At 37.3% G+C, this 25,484-nt stretch overlaps 1 protein-coding gene across 1 annotated transcript; it reads right to left on the reverse strand.

The window, feature by feature from the left end:
- Positions 1-15,888: 15,888 nt before the first annotated feature.
- LOC131622099 (cysteine-rich receptor-like protein kinase 3) lies at positions 15,889-23,645 on the reverse strand. Its single transcript, XM_058893150.1, has 8 exons — positions 23,040-23,645; positions 17,982-18,379; positions 17,612-17,740; positions 17,396-17,523; positions 17,096-17,309; positions 16,760-16,991; positions 16,351-16,501; positions 15,889-16,272 (listed from the first exon to the last, which is right to left on the reverse strand). Exons 1-8 carry the CDS (start codon positions 23,420-23,422, stop codon positions 15,958-15,960), a joined length of 1,950 nt encoding a protein of 649 aa, XP_058749133.1. The 5' UTR covers positions 23,423-23,645; the 3' UTR covers positions 15,889-15,957.
- Positions 23,646-25,484: the final 1,839 nt, after the last annotated feature.

Genomic DNA, 25,484 nt, shown 5'->3' on the forward strand with positions numbered 1-25,484 from the left:
ATACCCGTGAATCGTCAGATCAATAAAGTACTTATGGTAGACCACATCGACACAAGTTACACTTTTGTCCACAAACAGGAATATGTCAACCAAGAACAAGAGGTAACACCTTAATACGCTATGTTAGTGGCACTCAACCGTCATGTCATCACCTACGGCATCCTAGGCCCACTGCAAATGTTTTCTTATAAAGCTTTTCCAAAAACTAAACCTAGCATGAACACATCTATTGTCATGTGCCTCTTGTGCGGCCTCAACTATGTCAGCCCTCAATTGGGTGACCATCTGTCATACCCCAATTTTTTCCTACCCCTTTTAATGTTATCTGGCTTAGGCTTATGCATTTCACAATATCATGTACATACCTACCATTAGGTCATATAATGCATCCTGCGTTCATTCATCAAATAAGCATATACAAAGCATGGGATCATTTGTCATGGATTAGGGTTTATTTCCCTAGTCATTTAAATCAAGACTCTTTAATTAGGGTTTTGAGCTCGTGTGCATCTCATCGAGTCTTTTGTTACAATGGTCATACAGTAATTCAAGACTTTGACTCGCTCGGGTAGATTTCTTCTATGACAAGCGTTTAATTTGATTTTAAAGGTCGAAGAATAAACGGATCGAGGTTCTTAATGTGCTTGCTTGGAAAGGAGATATTGTCATACAATTGAGTCCCTTGACTTAGGCCTTGAAGATTTCTATCTCAAGCACGAATGTGGTTATTGATACATTGATGAAAAGAGACATATGGAGATTATATGAAAAATTGTGGACTTTTAGTCGAAGTCAACCACACGTGGTTGACTTTTTGGCCAAAGGCCATAATAAACTACCTTGAGTTGTCATCTCTTTGATGTTGTATGATTCATGTATTGCAAGATTGGAAAAGGATTGGGAATTCAAATAGATGTCATTAATTGGAGAGGATGGTCAAATTACATTCAGAGGGGGCCAAGTTATATTACAAAATACCATTCACATACATTCAACTCCCATACAAAACGCACTTTCCATTATACATCCAAGTCCGTCCATCACTATGTCAAGAAAAAATACACAAAGATAAGTTACAAAGAATACAAGAAAATCTATCCTAATGTTCAATTGTTCTTTAGGCGTCAACCGTTGTTCAATCCTCATGTTCCTATCTTATTCATGACTTCCCAATCATAAGCCTTAAGCCCATTTTCCAGATCTAATAAAACTCCCTGCAGCTGCACAAGACCAAAAAAGATTCAGAACAAACCATAACCTGTTGCAAGTCCAGCAATTCAAACAGACCTACCTACATACATGTATATCCCAGCCAAACTGTGCATACAACAAAACTCACTTTCAAATCACTTCCAATCAACCATAAAATTCAGCATACAGAAAACCAATTCTAACATATAATTCCTAACATTTACAGCCACACATACAACCCCAGCACATGTTCATTTCAAGCATAAAGAGTACAATCAGCTCTAATCCATTCAGCAAACTACATAACCTATTTAAATAAACAAAAGGAAACCTGCTAATATCCAACTTCCATGTACCTCACGTTCCTAATTTTCAACTACACACACATAACTGATTCAGCTACAAGTCCTTCATTACTAACCTCTAATCCACCCTTCAATTCATAACAAACTAACCAACTAATTTTCTAACACATAACTACCATAACTAACTTCCAACACCTTTAACAGAAACTATAACTAATTTCATTCTGTTATGACTAACTTCCTCAATCTATAACTACCCTGCTGACTCTGTCAACACTCTGAATCAAGTCAGCAGCTCCTAATCACCTAACTAATTTCCCTAACTGTTTTTTAACAGAAGCAACAATCCTAACAACCTAACAGATTCATAACCAACTCTCCCCAACTCATAACTACCTAAAAACCAACTCAATCCTCACCCTTAATCTCTATCTGTCTCACTAATCCTAAGGCTCAGAAACTCTCATCTCTAACTGATTTCACTCCCTCTCAATCTCTATATAACAGAATCATCTCACACCATTTTCTTCTACACGCTCAACTTCACACCATAACCACAACACACTCATTCTCCATCTTCACACTTATAGACTCCCATTCTCCCATCTCTGAATATTCACCACACACACGCACCATAACCATCACCGCCTATCATTCATCACATTCACCTTCTCCCTCAGTTCACTCTGCACTTCATCTCCGTCACCCCACACAAAAGCTCAGGATCACCATTGTTGTTAGAGTTTCAACCTCTGAAACTCTAACAACGGAGCTAAACCTCTCTCAACATCCCTCAGCTCTCACACACACAGAAGAACGCAGAAAGTCGAAGAGGAAAGGAGAAGAAGTAGAATCACTCAAGCAGAAAGAACGAAGCAAGAAAGGAAGAAATCGGAAGCATTGTTACCTCATCTCTGATATTCTCGATCTCCGATCTCCTTCGGCACATCCGGTAAGCATGAAATTCTCTTCAACTCTATTTTTTGATGCAGTCGTGTTTGTTGATGTGTGCTGAACGATAACCCCATAGTCCCGCCCTTTGATTCACCTCCATTAACGTTCAATCGAGCTTTTAGTTAAGCTTAGGGTTTCCAATTTGCTCAGATTTAGGGAAATGGGATTTAAATTAAGAAAAATTAAGGCTGGATTAGGGTTCAGGGTGAGAAGGAGAGGTGATTGGTGTTGTTGAATTGAGTTTCTGAGTCGCGCCGCCGTCGTAAGCGATCCCCGGTGTGGTCACGGTGATTTTCCGGCGAGAGATGTTTGTGTGAGAATGAGAAAGAGTCTTTGAGAAACCGAACAGTCACATTGATAACCCTGGTTTTAAATTTTCTTTTTGTTAAATAAATCTGATAATAAAATCTAATAAAATCTGAAATCATATGGAGTATTCATCTGTGGGCCACACGAATTGCCAGCACACCCCCTTTTTGGCCCATACGCTTTTTTTGTTTGGCTGGCGAGTTGTAACAAAAACGAATCTGGTGGGCCATATCTCCATGGGCCCAGCGCCAGACTACTATTTCACGCACCAGCATATACAACTTTAAACCCCCCTGAGCACATATTTTTCTCTTATTAGATTTTTAGGTTTTTAACATAGTTTTCTTTTATTTTTTTCTCTTAGTGATAAAACGATAAAAAACCATTAAAATTGTGTTAGATTTTTAGGTAGTTTTTGAGAGTTTAATTCTTAGTCTTTTAGAAATTTCCCCCATTAAAAAAAACTCATAAAAATAGTAATATTTTTAGGTTAATTTTGTATTAGTACTTGAATTGCTTCTTCTATTCTTTTGTATCATTTCCATGTTTTTGGTATAATTGTTGTGTGATTTTGTTGCTAGCTTTTGGCCACATTTTAGGCATATTTTGTTAATACCATTTTAATGCTTCTTTTAGGATTCCATTACCATGTTAACATTAGGATTTAGACTTGTAAACAACAATGACTCTAGGCTTAGAAATTAGGCTAGTCTCCCACTTTTCATTTCTTTTTCTTTTACAACATAAAACACTTAATAAATACTCAAATAAAATCCCTTTAAAAATTACAAAGAAAACACTTAAAAAATATTAATAAAAAAGTGAAAAATCATTAAATAGGGAATGGAAGCTTGAATCTCCCTTGCTTAAGGGAATCATTCGAGTGCTTGGATCTCCCTTGCTTAAGGGAACCATTCGAGCGTAAGTTCCCAATCTAAAAAAACACCAACCAAAGAGTAACTCGAGTTTCCCTTGCTTAAGGGATTTCCTCGAAACACTCAAAATCTCTCTCTCATCTCTTTTTCTTAAGGGCATTGTTATTTCCGCTCGTACGCATCGTAGGTCGATCCCTTATGCGAGAGCGCGAACGTTGACTCCGCCCAACTAAAAAACACAAAAACAAACAGAAAATCGTGAGCCGAGCTACGGTAACTCTGATTCCTGAAAAGGATACGTAGGCAGCGGGGTAGGGCCCGTGCGAGTAAAATTCTTTCTTTTCCCTACATTTTGCATTCATTCGCATTTAGACATAGACATAGATACACACCCTTTAGATAGAAACAAACATAGGTGGATACCATCGAGTACGATGGGCGCGAGGGGTGCTAATACCTTCCCCTTGCGTAACCGACTCCCGTACCTAGATTCTCTGGTCGCAAGACTCTGTTCCTTCCTTTGCTAGGTTTTCTGGTATTCCTTTCCCTTATGGGATAAATATATTGGTGGCGACTCTGTCCTTTTTTCGCGAGCGTGCGACAGCTGGCGACTCTGCTGGGGACGTTAGACCTATTGCGGGTCCGTACTTAGCGAGTCGATCCTAGCCTTTGTTTATTTCTTTTATTGGGTGTTTCTTTGTTTGTTTATATGTTTGCATCATCTTTATATATGCTTGCATATCATGTTTATTTCCTGCTTGCATATCATGTTTACTTTCTGCATGCATCTGGACTATATTATGGGTCCCCGTGGGGGCCACATATTTTTCTGTTTTGTTTTGCAGGTGGGGGGTTTTTTGTGAGGTAAAAGGCCCACTACCCAGGCCAGTGACACCTAGGATTAGCGTGGATGCTCATGTTGACTCCCGTAGCACTTGCTATGATCGAGCTTGACATGGGGTACCACAACTGGGCGAGGTTCTTTCATGGAACACTGTGTCTGGCACGCTTGTTGCCTCAAACACTTTGTACCCCATGGGAACTGTAGACCCTAGTGACCATTAGGGACCACTTGTCCGTGTATAGACTACATACCTGTGAGATTAGGGTGGGACAGGAAACCTTGGCTCCTACATACCATTGCTTCTTCATATTTGAGATGGACCTTTATTTGGTCTGTTCTCATGGTGCTTGATATTCTGGTATTCAAAAAAGGCGTTGAACCTTTGATCCTGTGACATTTGGCCTGTACAGAGGTTTCACATCAGTTATTTAGAGGATTGTGCGGTGGTTACTAAGATTATATGGACCTTGATCCCATGCTTTTGCATTGCATAACATCATTGCTTTATCCACTCCATTCATGGAAGATCCTAAAGTCTATTTCCAAAAAAAGAAGGAGAAAAATAAAAAGGAAATAAAAAAAAAGAAAAGAAAAGAAAGGATATTATGTACAAAATAAAGCCTTGATTTCAAAAAATAGATAAAAAGAAAATGGAAATGTGTGAAAAGACTTTTAGGATCTCTCATAAATGAAACATGCATTCATACTATCATGCATTTCATGGTTCTTTCAGAGACTTATGGGACCCTTTCTTTCAGATTTCAAGATCAACAACAGATTTGACTTCTCACCGCCACGAGCTCCGAGATCAACTATGGAACAACTCCGTGAGGAAATGGATGAGATGAGGGAATAAATGGGCCATCTTATGTTGGAGATGCAAGACTTAATCCATAATCAGGATGCGCTAAAAGAGGAAAACAGTCAGTTGAAGACTCAAATGAGTCTGGTCATGGAAGTTCTGAAGACCGTACTAAGAAAAGAAGGTAATGTTGTCCCTGCTGCTACAACAGAAATTGTTGACTCCTTCTCTTCAATAGGATCTCTTTCCACTCATAGGATGCCTCAGGGAGCTCCCCCTCAACTTCAAGTACCGTTACCTCCACGTCAACCTGTTCATGTCCCTAGAATGAATCAAGGGGGCCAAATGTGTGGGAAAAGGCCTAAGATGCCGGAGAGGGTTCTCGATCCGATTCCGATACCTTATGCTCAGTTACTCCCTCGTTTATTGGAACTTCAGTTGATTGAGCTACGCAATTTGACCACGCCTAAGGAGCTTCCCCCCAATTTTAATACCAACGCTCGATGCGAGTTCCATTCTGGGGCACCTGGCCATGATGTTGAGAATTGTAGGGCGCTAAAGCATCACATTCAAGATCTCATTGACTCAAAAGTGATTTTGATCACCTCCGAGGGCATGAGTGTTCAAGGCAATAGGGTTCCAACTGTGGTGGAAGAAAAAGTTAATTCATACTTCCATGTCGGATCTACCTCAAATCAGAAGCACAATGCACCGTCTTGGATTCCGGATCTTCTACGATATCAGTCTTTGATTGTTTCACAGCCGAATCAAAAAAGGAAGACACCTGAACAGATTGGATATTTGAATCATCACCAGCAACAGGGTCCACAAAGGCCAAAGAGACCACCAAGAAGAATTGACCCGATTCCTATGACCTATAGTCAACTGCTCTCTCACTTACTCAAGGATTTTTTGGTCCAACTAAGGGAACCTAAGCCCCCTCCAACACCAATTCCTCAGGGATATGACTTAAACACCAAGTGTGAGTACCATTCTGGAGCATCTGGACATGCAACTGAGGATTGTAATATTCTAAAGCACAAAGTCCAGGACCTCATTGACTCCAAAGCGATATCATTCACTTCAAATGGCCTGCACATAAAACGAAGAGTTCATGCACAAGTGAATGTCTGTATTCCATAAAGTATCACCAAAGAACAATAAGCCCAGATGGAGTCAAGCCTCCTCAACAATGGCAAGCATCATTTCGTTCCTATAGTCTCATTTGCAATATTCCTTGTTTTGTTGAAAGTTACTCCCATAATTGAACTTGTTGGTATGATAATAATGAAAGCACCACAAATTCTCGATCAACTTTGTCAGAATCTTTTTCCAAGGAGTAATCAAGATGTTCTGTAGAAGCATCTCTCATTCTCAAGGTTCTTGTGCTCAGTTGTATCCGTGGAGGTTGGTGTTTCAGTTGGTGTTTTGGTCTTTCCTTACAACAGATAGTTTTTCTAAGTTTGATGACCATGCAAAGTTCCTCCATGTTTGATGGCGAATACTTCTCTAACATCTATGCTTGGGGCTCCTGATTGAGGGATAAGCAAGACGTACTCTTATCTTGAGCATTGCATCACTCGCATTGCTCGAATCCCTAAAGTAAAGCAAAAAAATTACAACTCTTGGATGACTTTGTTGGAGTTTTCTTTTGAAGTAATCTGAAGTGTTTGGAAGGAACACATGATAATGCTAAGTGACTACCGTGCTAGAGCACAAATCCATTCAACTAAGGATTGTGTGTCGTTCACTCCAAGAGGTTCATGCATAAATTGAAGTCCCTATGAGGTCTCAAAACTGCAAGAAGTATTCAAGAGCAATAAGTCCAGACGGAGTCAAGTCTCCTCAACAATGACATTCATTTAGTTCTTTATCACATTTTCATTTGTAATTTTTCCTTTGTGTGTTTGAGCATTGATAGCATGTAAAAGCTTGTTAATCGTTGAATGAAAATAAAAATACATTGTTCATGTTTGTCTTGAAGTAATCCATTCGTTTTCACTCATAAAATGTTTTTGGCATTACGATACCAACTTTACTAATCGCTTGCTTAGGCAAAGAGCTGAGGGAGAATGATGAAAAATAAAAATGCAAAATCTCTAATCGTGTGTTTTTGAATAAAACCCTACTGAGGATGTACAGGCATTATTTCAAATCCCCAAACACCGGAGATATAAGGGAGATAGACCCTCGTCAACCCCTTTGAGCCTTGAAGTAGGAGTTCTTTTCTAAATCATTAAAACCCTTATTTTGACCTTGAGGCAGGGTAGTGTTCATTTAACTTGATCGAATGTTCAAAACTCACCAAAAGGGTATGCATCTAAGGATACAACAATGGTTATCCTTCAAAAGGTTGAGGAATGTCAAAACTGCAATGATTATCCTTATTCCATCAAGAGGTCAAAAGATGACGACACCACAATGGTAATATTTCACTAAATCAAAGAAGTAAGGCAATTGCAATCACCTCCAACGAATCAAAGACAATGCGAGGTCACACGGCTTGTTCGAAAAAAAATATATATGGCAAAAAATAATAAGAAAAAAATGGCAAAAGAAGCATGAGAAAAAAGATGATGGAGTTGCCAAGCGAGAACAAGTCGTGTGATAATGAATCAGAAGAACCAAAGGTGAGCGACCGCCATGTCCAGAAGCTTCCTCAACCATTCCAAAATCCTTGTGAGGACTGAACACTCATGTCGAGTTAATTGAACCTAGGAATGGAGAACATCACGAAGGGGGTGGGTACCAAATAATTTTGAGCATAAGAATCATTTGTTTCCTGAAAACCGTGAACCCGACCAAGTTACAGCCCTTAAAAGTTCTAATTGAAGTAGGGTTATTTTGAAAGCGCACTCCTATGAGATAGCGTTTAACTGATTCCCAATGAAGTGAAACTCATATCCATGTTGGTATCGTACGTTTGCTTTGTTTTCCATATACAAAAATCGAGGTTGTGTCAGCTAGTGATTCAGTCACAAGAGGTCGCAACATCATTTCATAAAAAGTTTTAATACTTCAAGACTAACATAGGCTTTGCATTAGAACTATCATTCTTAGAATTAACATTCTTTTGCATACAAAATATGCGCTTAACATCAAAGAAATTTTCAAGGATGAGAATCGGTAAAGAGCCTGATCATGTCACAGTAGCAAGGCTTAAGAACTCCGTGGAGTGAAAATCCAATCATTTCATAAGACTGATTATCAAGGGGAAGGTTGCCTGAAGACCCCGTTGAGCGTGGTAAAGTTGTTTCCATGTTGGTTTGACTTCAAAACAAAGAAAGCCTTGAGGATTCTAGTAATATGTACCTAATCAGGGGCAATTGAATCGAGGTTTGACCTCTCAAATTCAGCATATATGGGGCAATCATGTCGATAAATCTCTTCAAGCTTTGATCAATCTGGGGCAATCAAGTCGAGGAATCTCTTGAGTTCAACCAATCTGGGGCAGTTACGTCGAGATTCGACAAATCTCTCCAAGGATCCTTTGGAGAAAATTCCTTCGTAGGTCACGAAGCTTGGGGCACAATCTTCTGAGTTTTATTGTCTCTCTACGATCATAGGAGTTTATTTCTCCTAGAAACTTATTCTCTCCCCAAGCACAGGAGTTTATTTTTCCTGAGAGTTTGTTCCATTCCTCATGCATAGGAGTTTATTTCTCCTGGGAGTTGTTCCATTTCTCCAACCTGGTGCCCGTATTTGGATCTCTCATCCCCAACATGGTAAATCGAGGGAATCTCCTCAAGTCGAAAATCTTCCAAGCAGTAGCACATGGTGAGAAGTCTGAAGTCATTCTACGTTCTGGAAGGCAACAACCAGAAGGTGCATCTTACAAGTCAAAGTCCAATAGCTTTTGGCACCTCTACATGGTCCTTAACGCCAAGGGTAATCTCCCTGGTGTTTACCTCACTAATGCCTTTATTTGGCATCCTGCATATAGTGTTCACTGCATATAACATTGCATCCTCAAAAGCGTAGCATATCCGTCAAAGCGGATCATTATGCCATAGAAAAATTCAAACATGCATACAGGGCATAAGCCAAATAATACAAACCAGCACTCAATCAAGACAACGATACTCCCCCACATAAAAAAATTTTGTCCTTACAAACTCCGATTGATATCTGCTACTACATTACAAATCTCCTCCAGCCGCGGTGCCGATACTTGGTGTCCTCAATCCCCAGAAGAAGTCTCGTTTTTTCTCTCCAGTATGGATCGGACATAATGTCTTTCTTCGTCAGAATCGTTGTCTCCGAGGTTATTTCTCATGTGCTGTGTGCAGATTAGAGCGTGAATGAGGGTGGGCATTCAACCCATCTCATTTTTCAATCGTTTGAATAACCATACTTGGTGTGTGGAAATTCGAACGATTTCCGCTCTGAAGAGTTACACCCCGCCTTTTTGCCTGAGGGATTAATGTAGTTCTTATGCTTCGTAAGCATCGATATTCCCGTAATCCCCAGTGGTTACTATCATCTTCTTGTCGAGTCTAGCCGTCTCTAGTCTTGTCATGGTTATTTCCCGTATGTTGCATGAAAATTAGAGTGCGAATGAGGGTGAGCATTCAACCCATCTCATTTTTCAATCGTTTGGATAACCATACTTGGTGTGTGGCAATTCGAACGATTTCCACTATTACAGGATTATACCCCGCCTTTTGGCCTGAGGGATTAATGTAGTTCTTATGCTTCGCAAGCATCGATATCCCGTGATTCTTCAGTATGTACTACTCTTTTGGGCCGAGTCTAGTCGTCACTAGTATCCGTGGTCCCTTTCCCTCGTACGGGCAAACTTTTAGATCCAACCCCCGTGTTGTGTATCCTTTGCCTTCCGTCCTGGCAAATCATTTCAAGACTAAATCCCAATCCCTAGTAAGTCCATCTACCAAGCTTCTCAAACACTCGTCTGTGTCATTCCTTCGATACTCGTCTGTATTGAGTCAAACACTCGTATGTGTCATTCCTTTGGTACTCGTCTGTATCTTCTTTCGATGCTCGTAGGTGTCATTCTTTTGGTACTCGTCTGTATCTTCTTCCGATGCTCGTATGTGTCATTCTTTTGGTACTCGTCTGTATCTTCTTCCTATGCTCGTATGTGTCATTCTTTTGGTACTCGTTTGTATCTTCTTCCGATGCTCGTATGTGTCATTCCTTTGGTACTCGTCTGTATCTTCTTTTGATGCTCGTATGTGTCATTCCTTTGGTACTCGTCTGTATCTTCTTTTGATGCTCGTATGTGTCATTCCTTTGGTACTCGTATGTATTTCCTTTCGATACTCGTCTGTGTCATTCCTCTGGTACTCGTTTGTATTTTCTTTCGATACTCGTCTGTATCTCTCTTCAAACATTCGTCTATGTTACCTTACCTTTCTGTCAAACCTATTTCTCTTCCAATCACTTTTACAACAATCATTTCTTTTGAGAACCTTGTATTGGCACCTTGGCTACGTTACAAGCTATCACCATTCAACCATCATTCTCCACAAACTTTTCCACCACAAAAACAAAACAAAACAAAAAATTTCTTTCCCTAGCAGATATCAAAATGAAAAATAAAGATAACACTTGCATCACCATCATTTCAGGACAAATTTCAGGTCTTGGATATTTAATCTTCTTCTACCTCGAATGTTCGAAAGGCTAGCGCCAATCTCACCTTCAAGTTTAAGACGATTAAATAGGGGCAGCTGTCATACCCCAAATTTGTCCTACCCCTTTTAATGTTATCTGGCTTAGACTTATGCATTTCATAATATCATGTACATACCTCCCATTAGGTCATATAACGCATCCTGCGTTCATTCATCAAATAAGCATATACAAAGCATGGGATCATTTGTCATGGATTAGGGTTTATTTCCCTAGTCATTTGAATCAAGACTCTTTAATTAGGGTTTTGAGCTCGTGTGCATCTCATCGAGTCTTTTGTTACAATGGTCATACAGTAATTCAAGACTTTGACTCGCTCGGGTAGATTTCTTCTATGACAAGCGTTTAATTTGATTTTAAAGGTCGAAAAATAAACGGATCGAGGTTCTTAATGTGCTTGCTTGGAAAGGAGATATTGTCATACAATTGAGTCCCTTGACTTAGGCCTTGAAGATTTCTATCTCAACCACGAATGTGGTTATTGATACATTGATGAAAAGAGACATATGGAGATTATATGAAAAATTGTGGACTTTTAGTCGAAGTCAACCACACGTGGTTGACTTTTTGGCCAAAGGCCATAATAAACTACCTTGAGTTGTCATCCCTTTGATGTTGTATGATACATGTATTGCAATATTGGAAAAGGATTGGGAATTCAAATAGATGTCATTAATTGGAGAGGATGGTCAAACTACATTCAGAGGGGGCCAAGTTATATTACAAAATACCATTCACATACATTCAAATCCCATACAAAACGCACTTTCCATTATACATCCAAGTCCGTCCATCACTATGTCAAGAAAAAATACACAAAGATAAGTTACAAAGAATACAAGAAAATCTATCCTAATGTTCAATTGTTCTTTAGGCGTCAACCGTTGTTCAATCCTCATGTTCCTATCTTCTTCATGACTTCCCAATCATAAGCCTTAAGCCCATTTTCCAGATCTAATAAAACTCCCTGCAGCTGCACAAGACCAAAAAAGATTCAGAACAAACCATAACCTGTTGCAAGTCCAGCAATTCAAACAAACCTACCTACATACATGTATATCCCAGCCAAACTGTGCATACAACAAAACTCACTTTCAAATCACTTCCAATCAACCATAAAATTCAGCATACAGAAAACCAATTCTAACATATAATTCCTAACATTTACAGCCACACATACAACCCCTGCACATGTTCATTTCAAGCATAAAGAGTACAATCAGCTCTAAACCATTCAGCAAACTACATAACCTATTTAAATAAACAAAAGGAAACCTGCTAATATCCAACTTCCATGTACCTCACATTCCTAATTTTCAACTACACACACATAACTGATTCAGCTACAAGTCCTTCATTACTAACCTCTAATCCACCCTTCAATTCATAACAAACTAACCAACTAATTTTCTAACACATAACTACCATAACTAACTTCCAACACCTTTAACAGAAACTATAACTAATTTCATTCTGTTATGACTAACTTCCTCAATCTATAACTACCCTGCTGACTCTGTCAACACTCTGAATCAAGTCAGCAGCTCCTAATCACCTAACTAATTTCCCTAACTGTTTTTTAACAGAAGCAACAATCCTAACAACCTAACAGATTCATAACCAACTCTCCCCAACTCATAACTACCTAAAAACCAACTCAATCCTCACCCTTAATCTCTAACTATCTCACTGATCCTAAGGCTCAGAAACTCTCATCTCTAACTGATTTCACTCCCTCTCAATCTCTATATAACAGAATCATCTCGCACCATTTTCTTCTACACGCTCATCTTCACACCATAACCACAACACACTCATTCTCCATCTTCACACTTCTAGACTCCCATTCTCCCATCTCTGAATATTCACCACACACGCACCATAACCATCACCGCCTATCATTCATCACATTCACCTTCTCCCTCAGTTCACTGTGCACTTCATCTCCCTCACCCCACACAAAAGCTCAGGATCACCATTGTTGTTAGAGTTTCAACCTCTGAAACTCTAACAACGGAGCTAAACCTCTCTCAACATCCCTCAGCTCTCACACACACAGAAGAACGCAGAAAGTCGAAGAGGAAAGGAGAAGAAGTAGAATCACTCAAGCAGAAAGAACGAAGCAAGAAAGGAAGAAATCGGAAGCATTGTTACCTCATCTCTGATATTCTCGATCTCCGATCTCCTTCGGCACATCCGGTAAGCATGAAATTCTCTTCAACTCTATTTTTTGATGCAGTCGTGTTTGTTGATGTGTGCTGAACGATAACCCCATAGTCCCGCCCTTTGATTCACCTCCATTAACGTTCAATCGAGCTTTTAGTTAAGCTTAGGGTTTCCAATTTGATCAGATTTAGGGAAATGGGATTTGAATCAAGAAAAATTAAGGCTGGATTAGGGTTCAGGGTGAGAAGGAGAGGTGATTGGTGTTGTTGAATTGAGTTTCTGAGTCGCGCCGCCGTCGTAAGCGATCCCCGGTGTGGTCGCGGTGATTTTCCGGCGAGAGATGTTTGTGTGAGAATGAGAAAGAGTCTTTGAGAAACCGAACGGTCACAATGATAACCCTGGTTTTAAATTTTCTTTTTGTTAAATAAATCTGATAATAAAATCTGAAATCATATGGATCATTCATCTGTGGGCCACACGAATTGCCAGCACACCCCCTTTTTGGCCCATACGCTTTTTTTGTTTGGCTGGCGAGTTGTAACAAAAACGAATCTGGTGGGCCATATCTCCATGGGCCCAGCGCCAGACTACTATTTCACGCACCAGCATATTCAACTTTAAACCCCCCTGAGCACATATTTTTCTCTTATTAGATTTTTAGGTTTTTAACATAGTTTTCTTTTATTTTTTATCTTAGTGATAAAACGATAAAAAATCATTAAAATTGTGTTAGATTTTTAGGTAGTTTTTGAGAGTTTAATTCTTAGTCTTTTAGAAATTTCCCCCATTAAAAAAAACTCACAAAAATAGTAATATTTTTTAGGTTAATTTTGTATTAGTACTTGAATTGCTTCTTCTATTCTTTTGTATCATTTCCATGTTTTTGGTATAATTGTTGTGTGATTTTGTTGCTAGCTTTTGGCCACATTTTAGGCATATTTTGTTAATACCATTTTAATGCTTCTTTTAGGATTCCATTACCATGTTAACATTAGGATTTAGACTTGTAAACAACAATGACTCTAGGCTTAGAAATTAGGCTAGTCTCCCACTCTTCATTTCTTTTTCTTTTACAACATAAAACACTTAATAAATACTCAAATAAAATCCCTTTAAAAAATACAAAGAGAACACTTAAAAAATATTAATAAAAAAGTGAAAATCATTAAATAGGGAATGGAAGCTTGAATCTCCCTTGCTTAAGGGAATCATTCGAGTGCTTGGATCTCCCTTGCTTAAGGAAACCATTCGAGCGTAAGTTCCCAATCTAAAAAAACACCAACCAAAGAGTAACTCGAGTTTCCCTTGCTTAAGGGATTTCCTCGAAACACTCAAAATCTCTTTCTCATCTCTTTTTCTTAAGGGCAATGTTATTTCCGCTCGTACGCATCGTAGGTCGATCCCTTATGCGAGAGCGCAAACGTTGACTCCGCCCAACTAAAAAACACAAAAACAAACAGAAAATCATGAGCCGAGCTACGGTAACTCTGATTCCTGAAAAGGATACGTAGGCAGCGGGGTAGGGCTCGTGCGAGTACAATTCTTTCTTTTCCCTACATTTTGCATTCATTTGCATTTAGACATAGACATAGATACACACCCTTTAGATAGAAACAAACATAGGTGGATACCATCGAGTACGATGGGCGCGAGGGGTGCTAATACCTTCCCCTTGCGTAACCGTCTCTCGTACCTAGATTCTCTGGTCGCAAGACCCTGTTCCTTCATTTGCTAGGTTTTTTGATATTCCTTTCCCTTATGGGATAAATATATTGGTGGCGACTCTGTCCTTTTTTCGCGAGCGTGCGACACCATCAAGTCGACGTCTTCCTCTCGACTGATCCTCTTGTGGCCCAGTAATCTCCCCTTGATGGGAAAATGCATGCAAGAGGCATGAGACGTCATCCAAGGTGGTAGTCATCTCGACTATTGGTAGGTGGAAAAATTACGTCTAAGTGTCACCTCTCTACAAAAGACGCCTGCATGTCATGGTTTATGGCCACGTATGCATCAGAACTTAAACTGTCAAGACCGAAATAACGAATAACATCAACAAACGAAAAGAACTAATAAATTCTTTTATGTAGACCAGATACATTCATTACTCAATAAACTTAAAAAGAGAATATTTATTTATAATTCAGGCCGAAGGAAGTATATGTGAATTTCTACCTATTTGTTAATATTATTTTTAGATATATGAATAGAATTGTCATATCTAAATTATTATTAATATTATTTTTAAATATATGAGTAGAATTACCGTCTCTAAATTCATTTAATAGAAAATAGTGCAAGATGTTATTTTACCCCTTGTCATAAGAGACTTGTCATAAGAGAGAGAGGAGAAGATCGTGTGCTATATAGTAGGATGTATTTTAGATTGTATATTTCGTTTAGAATCATTTGATATTATGTATTTCTACATGATATTATCTATTATGTATTATAGATAATGTGTCCTATTAAGTTTGTTTTCTTTTAGTATTTTTAGTTATAATAATTTTTTGCTTTGTGATGTTATGGTATACATTGTTATGTGAGTAAAATAAACCGTAAAAAATAAGTTAACTATATATTTTATTTGGAAAATGTAGATTATGATTATATAATCCAAACACAAATGCAGGGCTTTTGCACATTCAGATCATAGAATTTAAACTTGTATAAAACATGTAAGTTGTAAGTTTAGATTAAATAATCTAGACCATATCCACACACGATTAGGCGGTACGGAATGTACCGACAGTTTTTAAAGACTAATAATGAAACTTGTATAAATTGACATGTTTGGCTCCACTTCAACTTCAAACCTCAAATCCCTTAACTGAACATCCATGCTCCAATTTAACATTTTCATCTAGCTGATAATATAGATGTGGAAACAGTTGCATTAGATTTTGAAGAAGCAGTTGAGGTAGAGGTATCTGTCCGAGGTCTTAAGTTAGTGTTAACAAAGACAGGCATGGTTGGTTTCATATGCTCCACAAAGTTCTTGCTTTTGAGTAGAACTAGTACTTCAGACATAGTTGGTCTTGTAGCGGCTGTTGCTTGAGTGCAAAGTAATGCAATCTCTATAACTTTCTTCACCTCTTGTGCATCATAGTCACTAGGGTTCAGTGTCTTGTCAACTAACTCCAAGTGTCTTTCTTCCTCATATAGTTTCCAAGCCTGCGAAAAGGAAAACGAGACTTGATTATAAGCAAATAGTCGCTAAGATTCTAACCGGAATTTTGTGAAATTTCTTACCTTTTGAAGAAGGAATTCACCATCAGCATCATCCCTTAACTCACTACTCTTTTGGCCACTTATGATTTCTAGGACTACAACGCCAAAACTGTAGGTATCAGCCTTCACTGATAACTGACCGTGGATGGCGTATTCTGGTGCAGTGTATCCTCTGACATGTTCACAATTTTTAAACCATAGTTAATAAATAGTATTTATACATAGAATATGAAAGTAACGTCCTGTAGAACCGACACCTTTGAAAAGAGGCGTGTCTATCGGACACTGACATTGATACTAGTGATTACATTTAATTTGGTGTCAGTGTCGTGTCTAGTTTCCGGGTGCGTGCTTCATAAATCTAGCATTAAAATGTGTGTCATTTATTACAGCTACATCTTTATATAGAAGTTAACAGTTTCGGACTTACAATGTTCCTGCAAATCTTGTGCTAAGATGAGATTGATCTTCCGGTAAAAGCCTTGCCAATCCGAAATCAGCAATTTTAGGTTGAAGATCATCATCCAAGAGGATGTTGTTAGTCTTTATATCTCTATGTATGATGCAAACATGGAAATCTTCATGCAGATAGGCCAAACCTCTTGCTGTGCCTAAAATTATATCATATCTTTGAATCCAATTAAGGGAACCTTTCTTTTCACCTGCATCCAATCATATTTCACCGTTTATTCCTAAAATTTCTCCGCAAATATCTATGTAGCGAGATGTGAGTTGAAACAATAGGAAGATTGACATGAGTTTTTACCGAATAAGAATCTGTCAAGGCTGTTGTTTGCCATGTATTCATAAACAAGGATTCTCTCTTGGCCTTTACTGCAACATCCAAGAAGTCGAACTAAATTCCTATGATGAACATTACTTATAAGCTTCACTTCACTTTCAAATTGTTCATCCATCTTCCCGGAATGGCCTAAAATCAATTTCTTGACAGCAACTACTTTACCATTTTTCAGAGTTCCCTGTCCGAGATTTACAAACCATACATGTTTGTGAACATGTAATAGAAAATAAACAAAAAAATGTTGAAAAATAACTAAGTATATACCTTGTATACATCTCCAAAACCTCCTTCTCCTAGTTTATTTTCCTCGTTAAAATTTTTCGTTGCAGACTTCAAATCGTTATATCGGTAAGTAAGTGGACCTTTCAACTCAGTTGCTCCTAATATGTCACCTGTTAAGGAAAACATAATCATGAATATTGCATCTTCTTTTGCAAGAAATCAAGATCATGGATTTAAAGATTTTCCAAAATAACTCACCTCTATGATGTCTCTTGGGTTTCTTGTTGTAGAGCCTAAGCCAAACAAATAGTGCAATAAGGGTGATCACAATAAGGGCTACCACACCTCCAACAACACCTCCAATAATGGCTCCCTTCTTACTTGAACCTTAAGATACCAAAACACACTTAACCTCATTAGCTTTCGTCATTAGCTACACAAACACAGACATTGGACACGTCATCGGCACTGACACGTCTACATTGGTAATAATATAATAAAAGAAATCGAACATAATGACAAGTGTTGGACTCTGACATAGACACATACAGATATGTCTTTTTTCAGAGGAGTTAGTGCTACAGAGACCCGACTATTAGAGACTATAAAGAAAGTATTTTAACTTTACCTTGTTTTAGGTAAGGTGTAATATCAATGGTCTGGTTATCAGCAAAGAAAGATGTTTCTGAGTATCTCATAAAACAACCAGCATCAAATGCTCTACCATCTGCATTAGGAAAACAGCTCTGTATGTTGTTGAATCCAACTGTTAAGCAATCTGAACAACCACTTTGAGTGACTGATTCAGCACATTGTGCCATGGCATATATTGCATTTCCAGTTCCAGAAACTGGCGTCTTTGTAGCTGCAAAGAAACCAGGAATTTTGGGTGTAGCTGTTTGTAGATCCAGTAAAAGTTGTTGTGCGGCTGCAGTAAAAGCAGCTGCTCCATTTGCTGTTTCAGTTCCACAAATCATACTGTTTCCAGGTAGAGTTGTTTGGTCGAAGAATCCATTGCTCTCGTACCTGATGTCATTTCAAAGCTTCTAGCATCATACTTTTTAAATACATTGAATAATATATGCATATCCAATCTATATATATTCTAAATACATTGATTATTCGATATATTTAAAATGTTTAGAGTTGTTAACATTTTTTAAGTGTAATTTCTCTTTGGTTTCTCTCCGCATAAACAAAAATAAGTAGTGTTGATTGTTGATATATTTTTAATTTTAAGAGTAGTGTAGTATAATAATATGATTTGAAACGAGGAAAATTTAGCATAGCCTTTTTCCATTCAATCTATTTATTATAATATTTATTTTAAAATTAAAATGATAATATTTATTATTTTTTACAATAATAATTTTTTATTAATAACATATAATATATTTTTTCTAATTCTCACATATAAATATTTTTTTTATTTATTATCTAAACTCACAAAAAGAGTTTAAGAGTTCAATTTCCATTCAATGTTTTATATGTTTTATAATACGTTTTCAATTTCCATTCAATGTTTTATAATACGGTTAAATACGTTTTCAATTTCCATTCAATGAATGATTCTTCTAAAAATTTTATGCATGCAATTTCAGCCCTTGTTATTTTCTAAAATTTTAAAAACTGTTTAATTACCCTTTAATTTTTAAATTTTTGAATAATTTTTTTATATATGTTTAGAATACTGTAAAATATTTATTTACCAAATTTTAGAATTTTTTTAAAATGAGAAGAATTAAATATGAATTTTTCAAATTTCAAAAAATAATGATAAAATTAATGAAAATCTCAACTTAGAAATTAAATTTTGAGTTCTTATTTTTTCATGAACTTTTTAAAACATTATGAACATGTCTGCAAAATAATCATTCTAAAATACACATTAGTTTGACAGCAGGGACTGAAATTACATGCATAAAAATTTTAGAAGGAACATTCATTGAAGGAAAATTTTATAGGGACTAAAAATGCAGGGTCGCATATTTATATGGACTAAAAACGTATTTAACCATTTATAATATAAGTATATTACACTTTCCTGTATTATTTTATAAGTTTTGTAAAACAAACTAATTCAGGGGTTATAACAAAAATCACATAATTTTAAGGGAGCTTTTCAGATGTTACAATTCGTTACTCAACCAACACTCGAGGATAGCCTAGCTCGGAGAAGGAGAGGTTAACACTGAGTATTTACATTCGTGTGTTAAACAGATGAGCCGAAGGAACAACTTGTTGGCTCTTAATGTGCAGGATGGCTGGTTAGAGAGAATGCATGAGGTTTGGACGGAGCTGATGCTAGATTGGCAAAGGTGATAGCGAAGTTAATCACCCTAGAGCAGTCCACTTTTATTGAAGGTAGATAGATAGTGGATGACGTGGTGGCTCTTATTGAGGTGATTCATATAGCTAGGGTTTCTAAGATGACGTGTTTTATTTTTAAAGTGGATTTTGAAAATGTCAATGATTTTGTTAGTTGGTCGTTTCTAGAGTATATGCCGAGGAGATTTGGTTTTAATGGTAAGTTGAGGGATTGAATTAGAGTTTGTGTTTATTTTGAAAATTAATCTATTTTGGTGAATGGTTTCCTGATATAGGAGACCAATATTCAAAGAGGGCTTAAGCAAGGGGATCAGCACTCTTCTTATTTCTCTTTGTGGTGGATGGTCTTAATACCTTTATTAAAAGGGCGATTTCCTTAGGCCTATTTTATGGTTTCAAAGTCGGTTCTCAAGGTTAAAAGTTTCTCATATCTAATATGCAGATGACACAGTTCTTTAGGGGGAATTGTGAATAATCTGTGGACTATCAAGGTGATTCTTAGGAGTTTTGAGTTGACGTCGGGGCTTAAGGTGAATTTCTCGAACATTTGTATTTTTGGTGTGAATGTATGAGGGTCTTTCATGGAGGTAGAAAAGTCTTTTTTGCATTTTAAATTTGGCCATGTCCATTTTAAGTATCTTGGGCTTTCGGCAAGTTCTAGTTCGAAGCAAGAGGCAATTGGTAGCCATTGGTTAAGCTGGTCTCTAAGAGACTCTCCTTTTGAAAGAATATGTTTGTGAGCTTTGGGGTAGAGTTGTCCTCTTGAATTTGGTTCTAAATGATATTCCAATTTTCTTCATGTCCTTTATAAAGATGTCAGTGTCTATTTGGAAAAAGTTTGTTGGTTTATAATGTTTTCTTTGGGGAGGATCCAACAAAGTTTGTGAGATTTCTTGATTTAAGTGGGAGCATGTGTGTCAACCAAATAAGTTATAAGGGTTATGAGTTAAAGATTTAATGTGGATTAATTTGGAAATCCTTATCAAGGGAGGTTACCGTCTCTTAGAGGGAAAATACCTTATGAGATAATATTGTCTTTGAAGTTATAAGGCCTCGGTTGTTAGTTCTCCTCAAAGGGGTAGGATAGGGAATCTTAGGAGGGTGTCTCCCTGGTGAAGGGACATTTCTTTTATTGGCTCCAAGCTTGGGGAGCGTGTAGAATGGTTTGCTTCATCTATATGTAAGCAAGTTAGGAATGGTGTGAATATCTGGTTCAAGGATGATGAGTGACTTGGGGCTAATCGTATTTGTGTGTCTTTTGAGATGTTGTTTCTCATTTCTGAGCATAATTCGCTTGAGGTGGGCAAGATGGATTGTTGAGAGAATGATTATTAGCTTTTGGATTTTAGGTGGAGACGTAGTTTGCGTGATCGTGAGGAACTTTAGTTGGACACTCTACTTAGTTCCATTAAGGGGTTGGTGAAGCAAGATAAGGAGGACGCCTTGGTTTGGACTCTAGACTCCAAAGGTAGCTTCTAGGTTCATTTAAAGTATGCTCTCTTTTCCTTAGTGATGAAAGAATAACATAGATATGGCTAAGAAATCCATGGGTTAGCTAGTTATTGGAAGAGTTGGACGCCTTCCAAAATAATTATCTTCTCTTGACTTATTTTGTAGGATAGGTTGGCCACTTTGCTCAATCTGAGTAGGCGTGGCATTATCAAAGTAGGTACTCGGATTATATTGTTTGTCAGAGGCATGTTAAGTCTATGGACCACGTGTTTGTTGAGTGCGACATGATTCGTTAAAGGTGGTATAGGATTCTTAAATGGGTGGAAGATTGTTGTCTATCTCACAATTAGTATTTCAGATTAACGAGGTGTTTTACAGGTCCGATAGAGGAAAACAAAGTCAGTACGCTTAGTTACGATTTGACAATGCAAATGGTCTAGACTATCTAGAATATGCATAACAAAACAATTTTTTACTGGGAAAAACTAATGGTTAATCAATGGATGACCTCTGTCATTTGTCTTTTTTAGAAGTGGATTCACTTTCATTTTCCATAACTAGCCCTCGCTCTTTGAGACTGGGAGCAAGACCGTTCTCATTTTTCATGTGAATTCTTGTTCTTTTCCTCTCTTTTTGGAGGGTTCTTTATTTTTATTTATATAATTATATTTATTACTAAAAAAACATATTTTAACCTTATTAGATAACAAAATAATATATATTTTCTATTTTTGTAAAAGTTTAAAAAGATATACTTAATTTCCTAAAGTAATTAACTTGCTTCATAATTACAATATAATTCACATAATAAAAAAAAAAAAAGAATTTTTTTCAATAAACAAATTTGAATTAGTAAGTCAATGTCATCACTCGCTACTATTATATTAATTTTTTAATTATACTATTTAATAATTAATATCTAATCACTCAATTGAATATTATTTATTTTGTATTACACAAACTTAAAAGCATTTTAATAAATATATTCTAGTCTCTCTTTTAATTATACAAATTTATAATTTTAAGTTATGTATTTTAAAACAAAAAAGGAAATTATATTATTCTAAATAAATCAATTTGGAATTTTTTTTTCTTTTCTTTTCTGATTTCCATTATGACACATTATTTTATGTGGTGGCAGATAGCTGACTAGTGACACTTAGCATTAACGTTGCACGTCTCAAATTATCAAAATAAAATCATGATAGGTAGTCAACTAGTAGCAGTTAGTTAAGATAGCATTTAATAATGATGGGACGACTTTGACTTCTAAAAAACCGATAGGCCGGCAGTGGTTTGTTTTATAGTATTTTTTTGTTTTCATGAATAGTGATAGTGATATCTTATAACTAAATTAAAATTAAACTATCATCATAATCATGTATAAATACATAAAATGTAAACATCTACTAATAATTAATGAATCACTATATGTTGAATTATTGTTAATATAATTAAGAATTCAACCAAAGAGATACATTCCCTTAGAATTTTAAATTAGTTAATGATTTCTTTAATTCAGGAGATCTTCTTTTTTTTTTCTTTTTTTTTTTTACAAGGAGGAAAAATAACTCAGGAGATCTATGATGCTGTTCTTAACTTAAAAAGTGTATATATAAACAAAAAAAAAACTTGTCACATTTAAGTTCCCTTCAATCTCTTGTAATTAGTTCTCTGTTTTTTTTATATCTATGGGCCAAGATTTTTTTTTTGAAAAAAATATTAATTAATTAATCAATAACGTGACAAAAAATATTAGTAATAATTAACAAATCAATATCAATTTATCAAAACTTGTGTGTGGATGTGAATACATGATCACTCAACAACATGCCAACCTTATCGTAAAAAAATATACTTATAGTATATAATAATACAATTAAAGAAAGATTAGGTGGAGGTGTACCTAAGAAAGCAACCATCGTAAATAACACGAGCACCGTTGGAACCAGCGGAGCAGTTACGTATTTGTGCGGCGGCGACGGTGAAGCAAGCGGCGCAATCAGAATTAGAGAGGTAATTCCTACACTGAAACAAAGCATAAACAGGGTTTGCTCCTTTGGCGGATTGTGCCGTTGCAAAATGCTTGCTTTCATTTGCGACCTGTGATTTCAAGTCTGAGAGAGTTGCGTTTAGATTTTGGTAGAAATTGGACAAGTTTGTTGCGTTGTATTGGCTACAACCTTTGTTGATTAAACGTGTTTGAGGGTCAGCTTGTGTGAGATGGAAGTAGTTCCATGAATGTAACAGGGTTATTAAGGTAAGTAGGAGGTTGTGTTGTGGTCGCATGTTGTTGAAGTTGGTCTTTGAGGAAGGAGATTAAGTGTGTTTGTATGAAGAAAATTGATTGTCTTTGGCTGTGTATTTGTAGTGTTGACTAGATTATATATATACAATTGGACGGGGAGACAATTTTGACAACCGAAGAAGATTTGCTGTCAGTACAGTGCATGTACCCAGCGGCGCAGCCTATAGAAAAAGAGTGAAAAGATAGAAGTTTGGATAGTCTTCAAATACTTTCATTTTAAAACAAATGCAAGTCTCATTTTTCAATTTATAAATAATCTTTATTTTATTAATTTTTTTTTTTTTTTATAAGCAAGGAATATAATATATCGAGTACTAGGGGTACTCGAACCCGCTTACAAAAAGAGAGCGAAAACGCTCAAAGAAAGACGAGGAAATTACTAACCAACTGAAATCTACTTAAAGTAAAAAAGCGGATTTTTACAAAACTCGTAGAAATTACACTTGGAGTAAGCAATTTCGCCAAAAAACGACCATTTCCATATCTTCAATTTAATCTCCCACGTGATATCGTTGACATTACAAGTTCCCCTGTTAAAAACAATATCGTTTCTCCGCATCCAAAGCCCCCTAACCACTGCCATCCAGATCAGCCCTTCCTTCCTTCTCTTGACTCTCTTCGACCTCAATAAAACGCACCAAACAAGAAAGTTTTTCCATGGATTTTCGTCCATAACCGTTTCCAAACCGATCCACGTCGTAATGTTGCTCCAAACCTGCTTCGAAATCGGACATCCAAAGAAAAAATGGGATAACGTTTCCTCCGGCCCTGTACAGAAAACACAAGAAATATCCGGATTGGATAACGGAATTCCCCTACAAACAAGCTGTTCTTTGGTTGGTAATCTGTTTAAGAAACACTTCCAAACAAAACCCTTAATATTGAACGGCACCTCGGAGGACCACATGGAACGAAAAGCTCTGGAATAATTATCATCAGAACCCACCTCATTTCTTCTGCCCGCCAGACAATCGTAGCCCACCCTTACACTATACCCGTTTTCTCTGTCATGCTGCCAAGACAGAGTGTCCCTTTTATTCACCACCGGAACAGCATTCACGATGTGATTACGAAGTTGCTGATAGTCTTGTAATAATGATACAGGCAGCGTCTCCACATTGATTCCACAGTCACCCCAAGCCCAATGTTCTTCGGTCCACCCTCCAAATTCATTCACTGACTTCCCCTTCATCGAACTAACACCATACAACACAGGAAAAACATCCTTCAAACAATTATCACCGTGCCAAAGTGACTCCCAGAAGAGAATAGAATTTCCGTTTCCCAATTGATAAGAAAGATTACCTATTAACACCGGTTCCGAACTTCCAACATCCAGATTAACTATATTTTTCCACCATGTCGACGAGTCTCGACGGTATCTCCCTACAACTCCATCATGCAGAGTTCTCTCAACCGAACCGTATTTAGCCTCGAGCACCTTCAACCATAGCGTGTTCTCACTTTTAAAAATCCTCCAGCTCCATTTAAGCAAGAGAGCCTTGTTGAAAACACTAATCTGCCTCCATAAAACGCTGATCAACGTTGATCCCTATCAACCTGCATTTGTTGTAGTTAACCCTCAGCCCAGATGCCACTTCAAACACTCTAAGGATTGCCTTAAAAGCCCACACTTGCTTCCATGTCGCAGTTCCCACCATTAAGGTGTCGTCAGCGAACTGCAGAAGATCGATAGCGCACTCCCTTCCCACTTTAAAACCATGGTACTCTTCTGCTTCTATCGCTTTATTAACGAGGCCCGTAATCCCTTCCGCTGCCAAAACGAATAAAAAAGGAGACAAGGGGTCTCCTTGGCGGAGACCTCTTTCAACCTTGAAATCTTTGGTCGCGCTTCCGTTAACAAGCACAGACATCCAACTGGAAAACGCAATAGCCTCCATCCACCTCATCCAACGAGACCCGAACCCCATTCTAATCATAACACTTCTGAGATAATTCCAGCTTACCGAATCATAGGCCTTCTCGAAGTCTACTTTGAAAAGAAGACACTTTTGCTTAGTCTTCTTCGCATGGTCTATAGCC

This window comes from Vicia villosa, unplaced genomic scaffold (assembly GCF_029867415.1).
Source record: "Vicia villosa cultivar HV-30 ecotype Madison, WI unplaced genomic scaffold, Vvil1.0 ctg.000024F_1_1, whole genome shotgun sequence".
Taxonomy (NCBI): domain Eukaryota; kingdom Viridiplantae; phylum Streptophyta; class Magnoliopsida; order Fabales; family Fabaceae; genus Vicia; species Vicia villosa.

Coding starts and splice junctions, on each gene's coding strand:
- LOC131622099 (XM_058893150.1), bottom strand. CDS start 23,422: ATGCGACCACAACACAACCTCCTACTTACCTTAATAACCCTGTTACAT. Junction 16,502..16,759: donor ACAAGATTTGCAGGAACATT/GTAAGTCCGAAA, acceptor TGAACATGTCAG/AGGATACACTGCACCAGAAT. Junction 16,273..16,350: donor GTGAATTCCTTCTTCAAAAG/GTAAGAAATTTC, acceptor TCCTTTTCGCAG/GCTTGGAAACTATATGAGGA.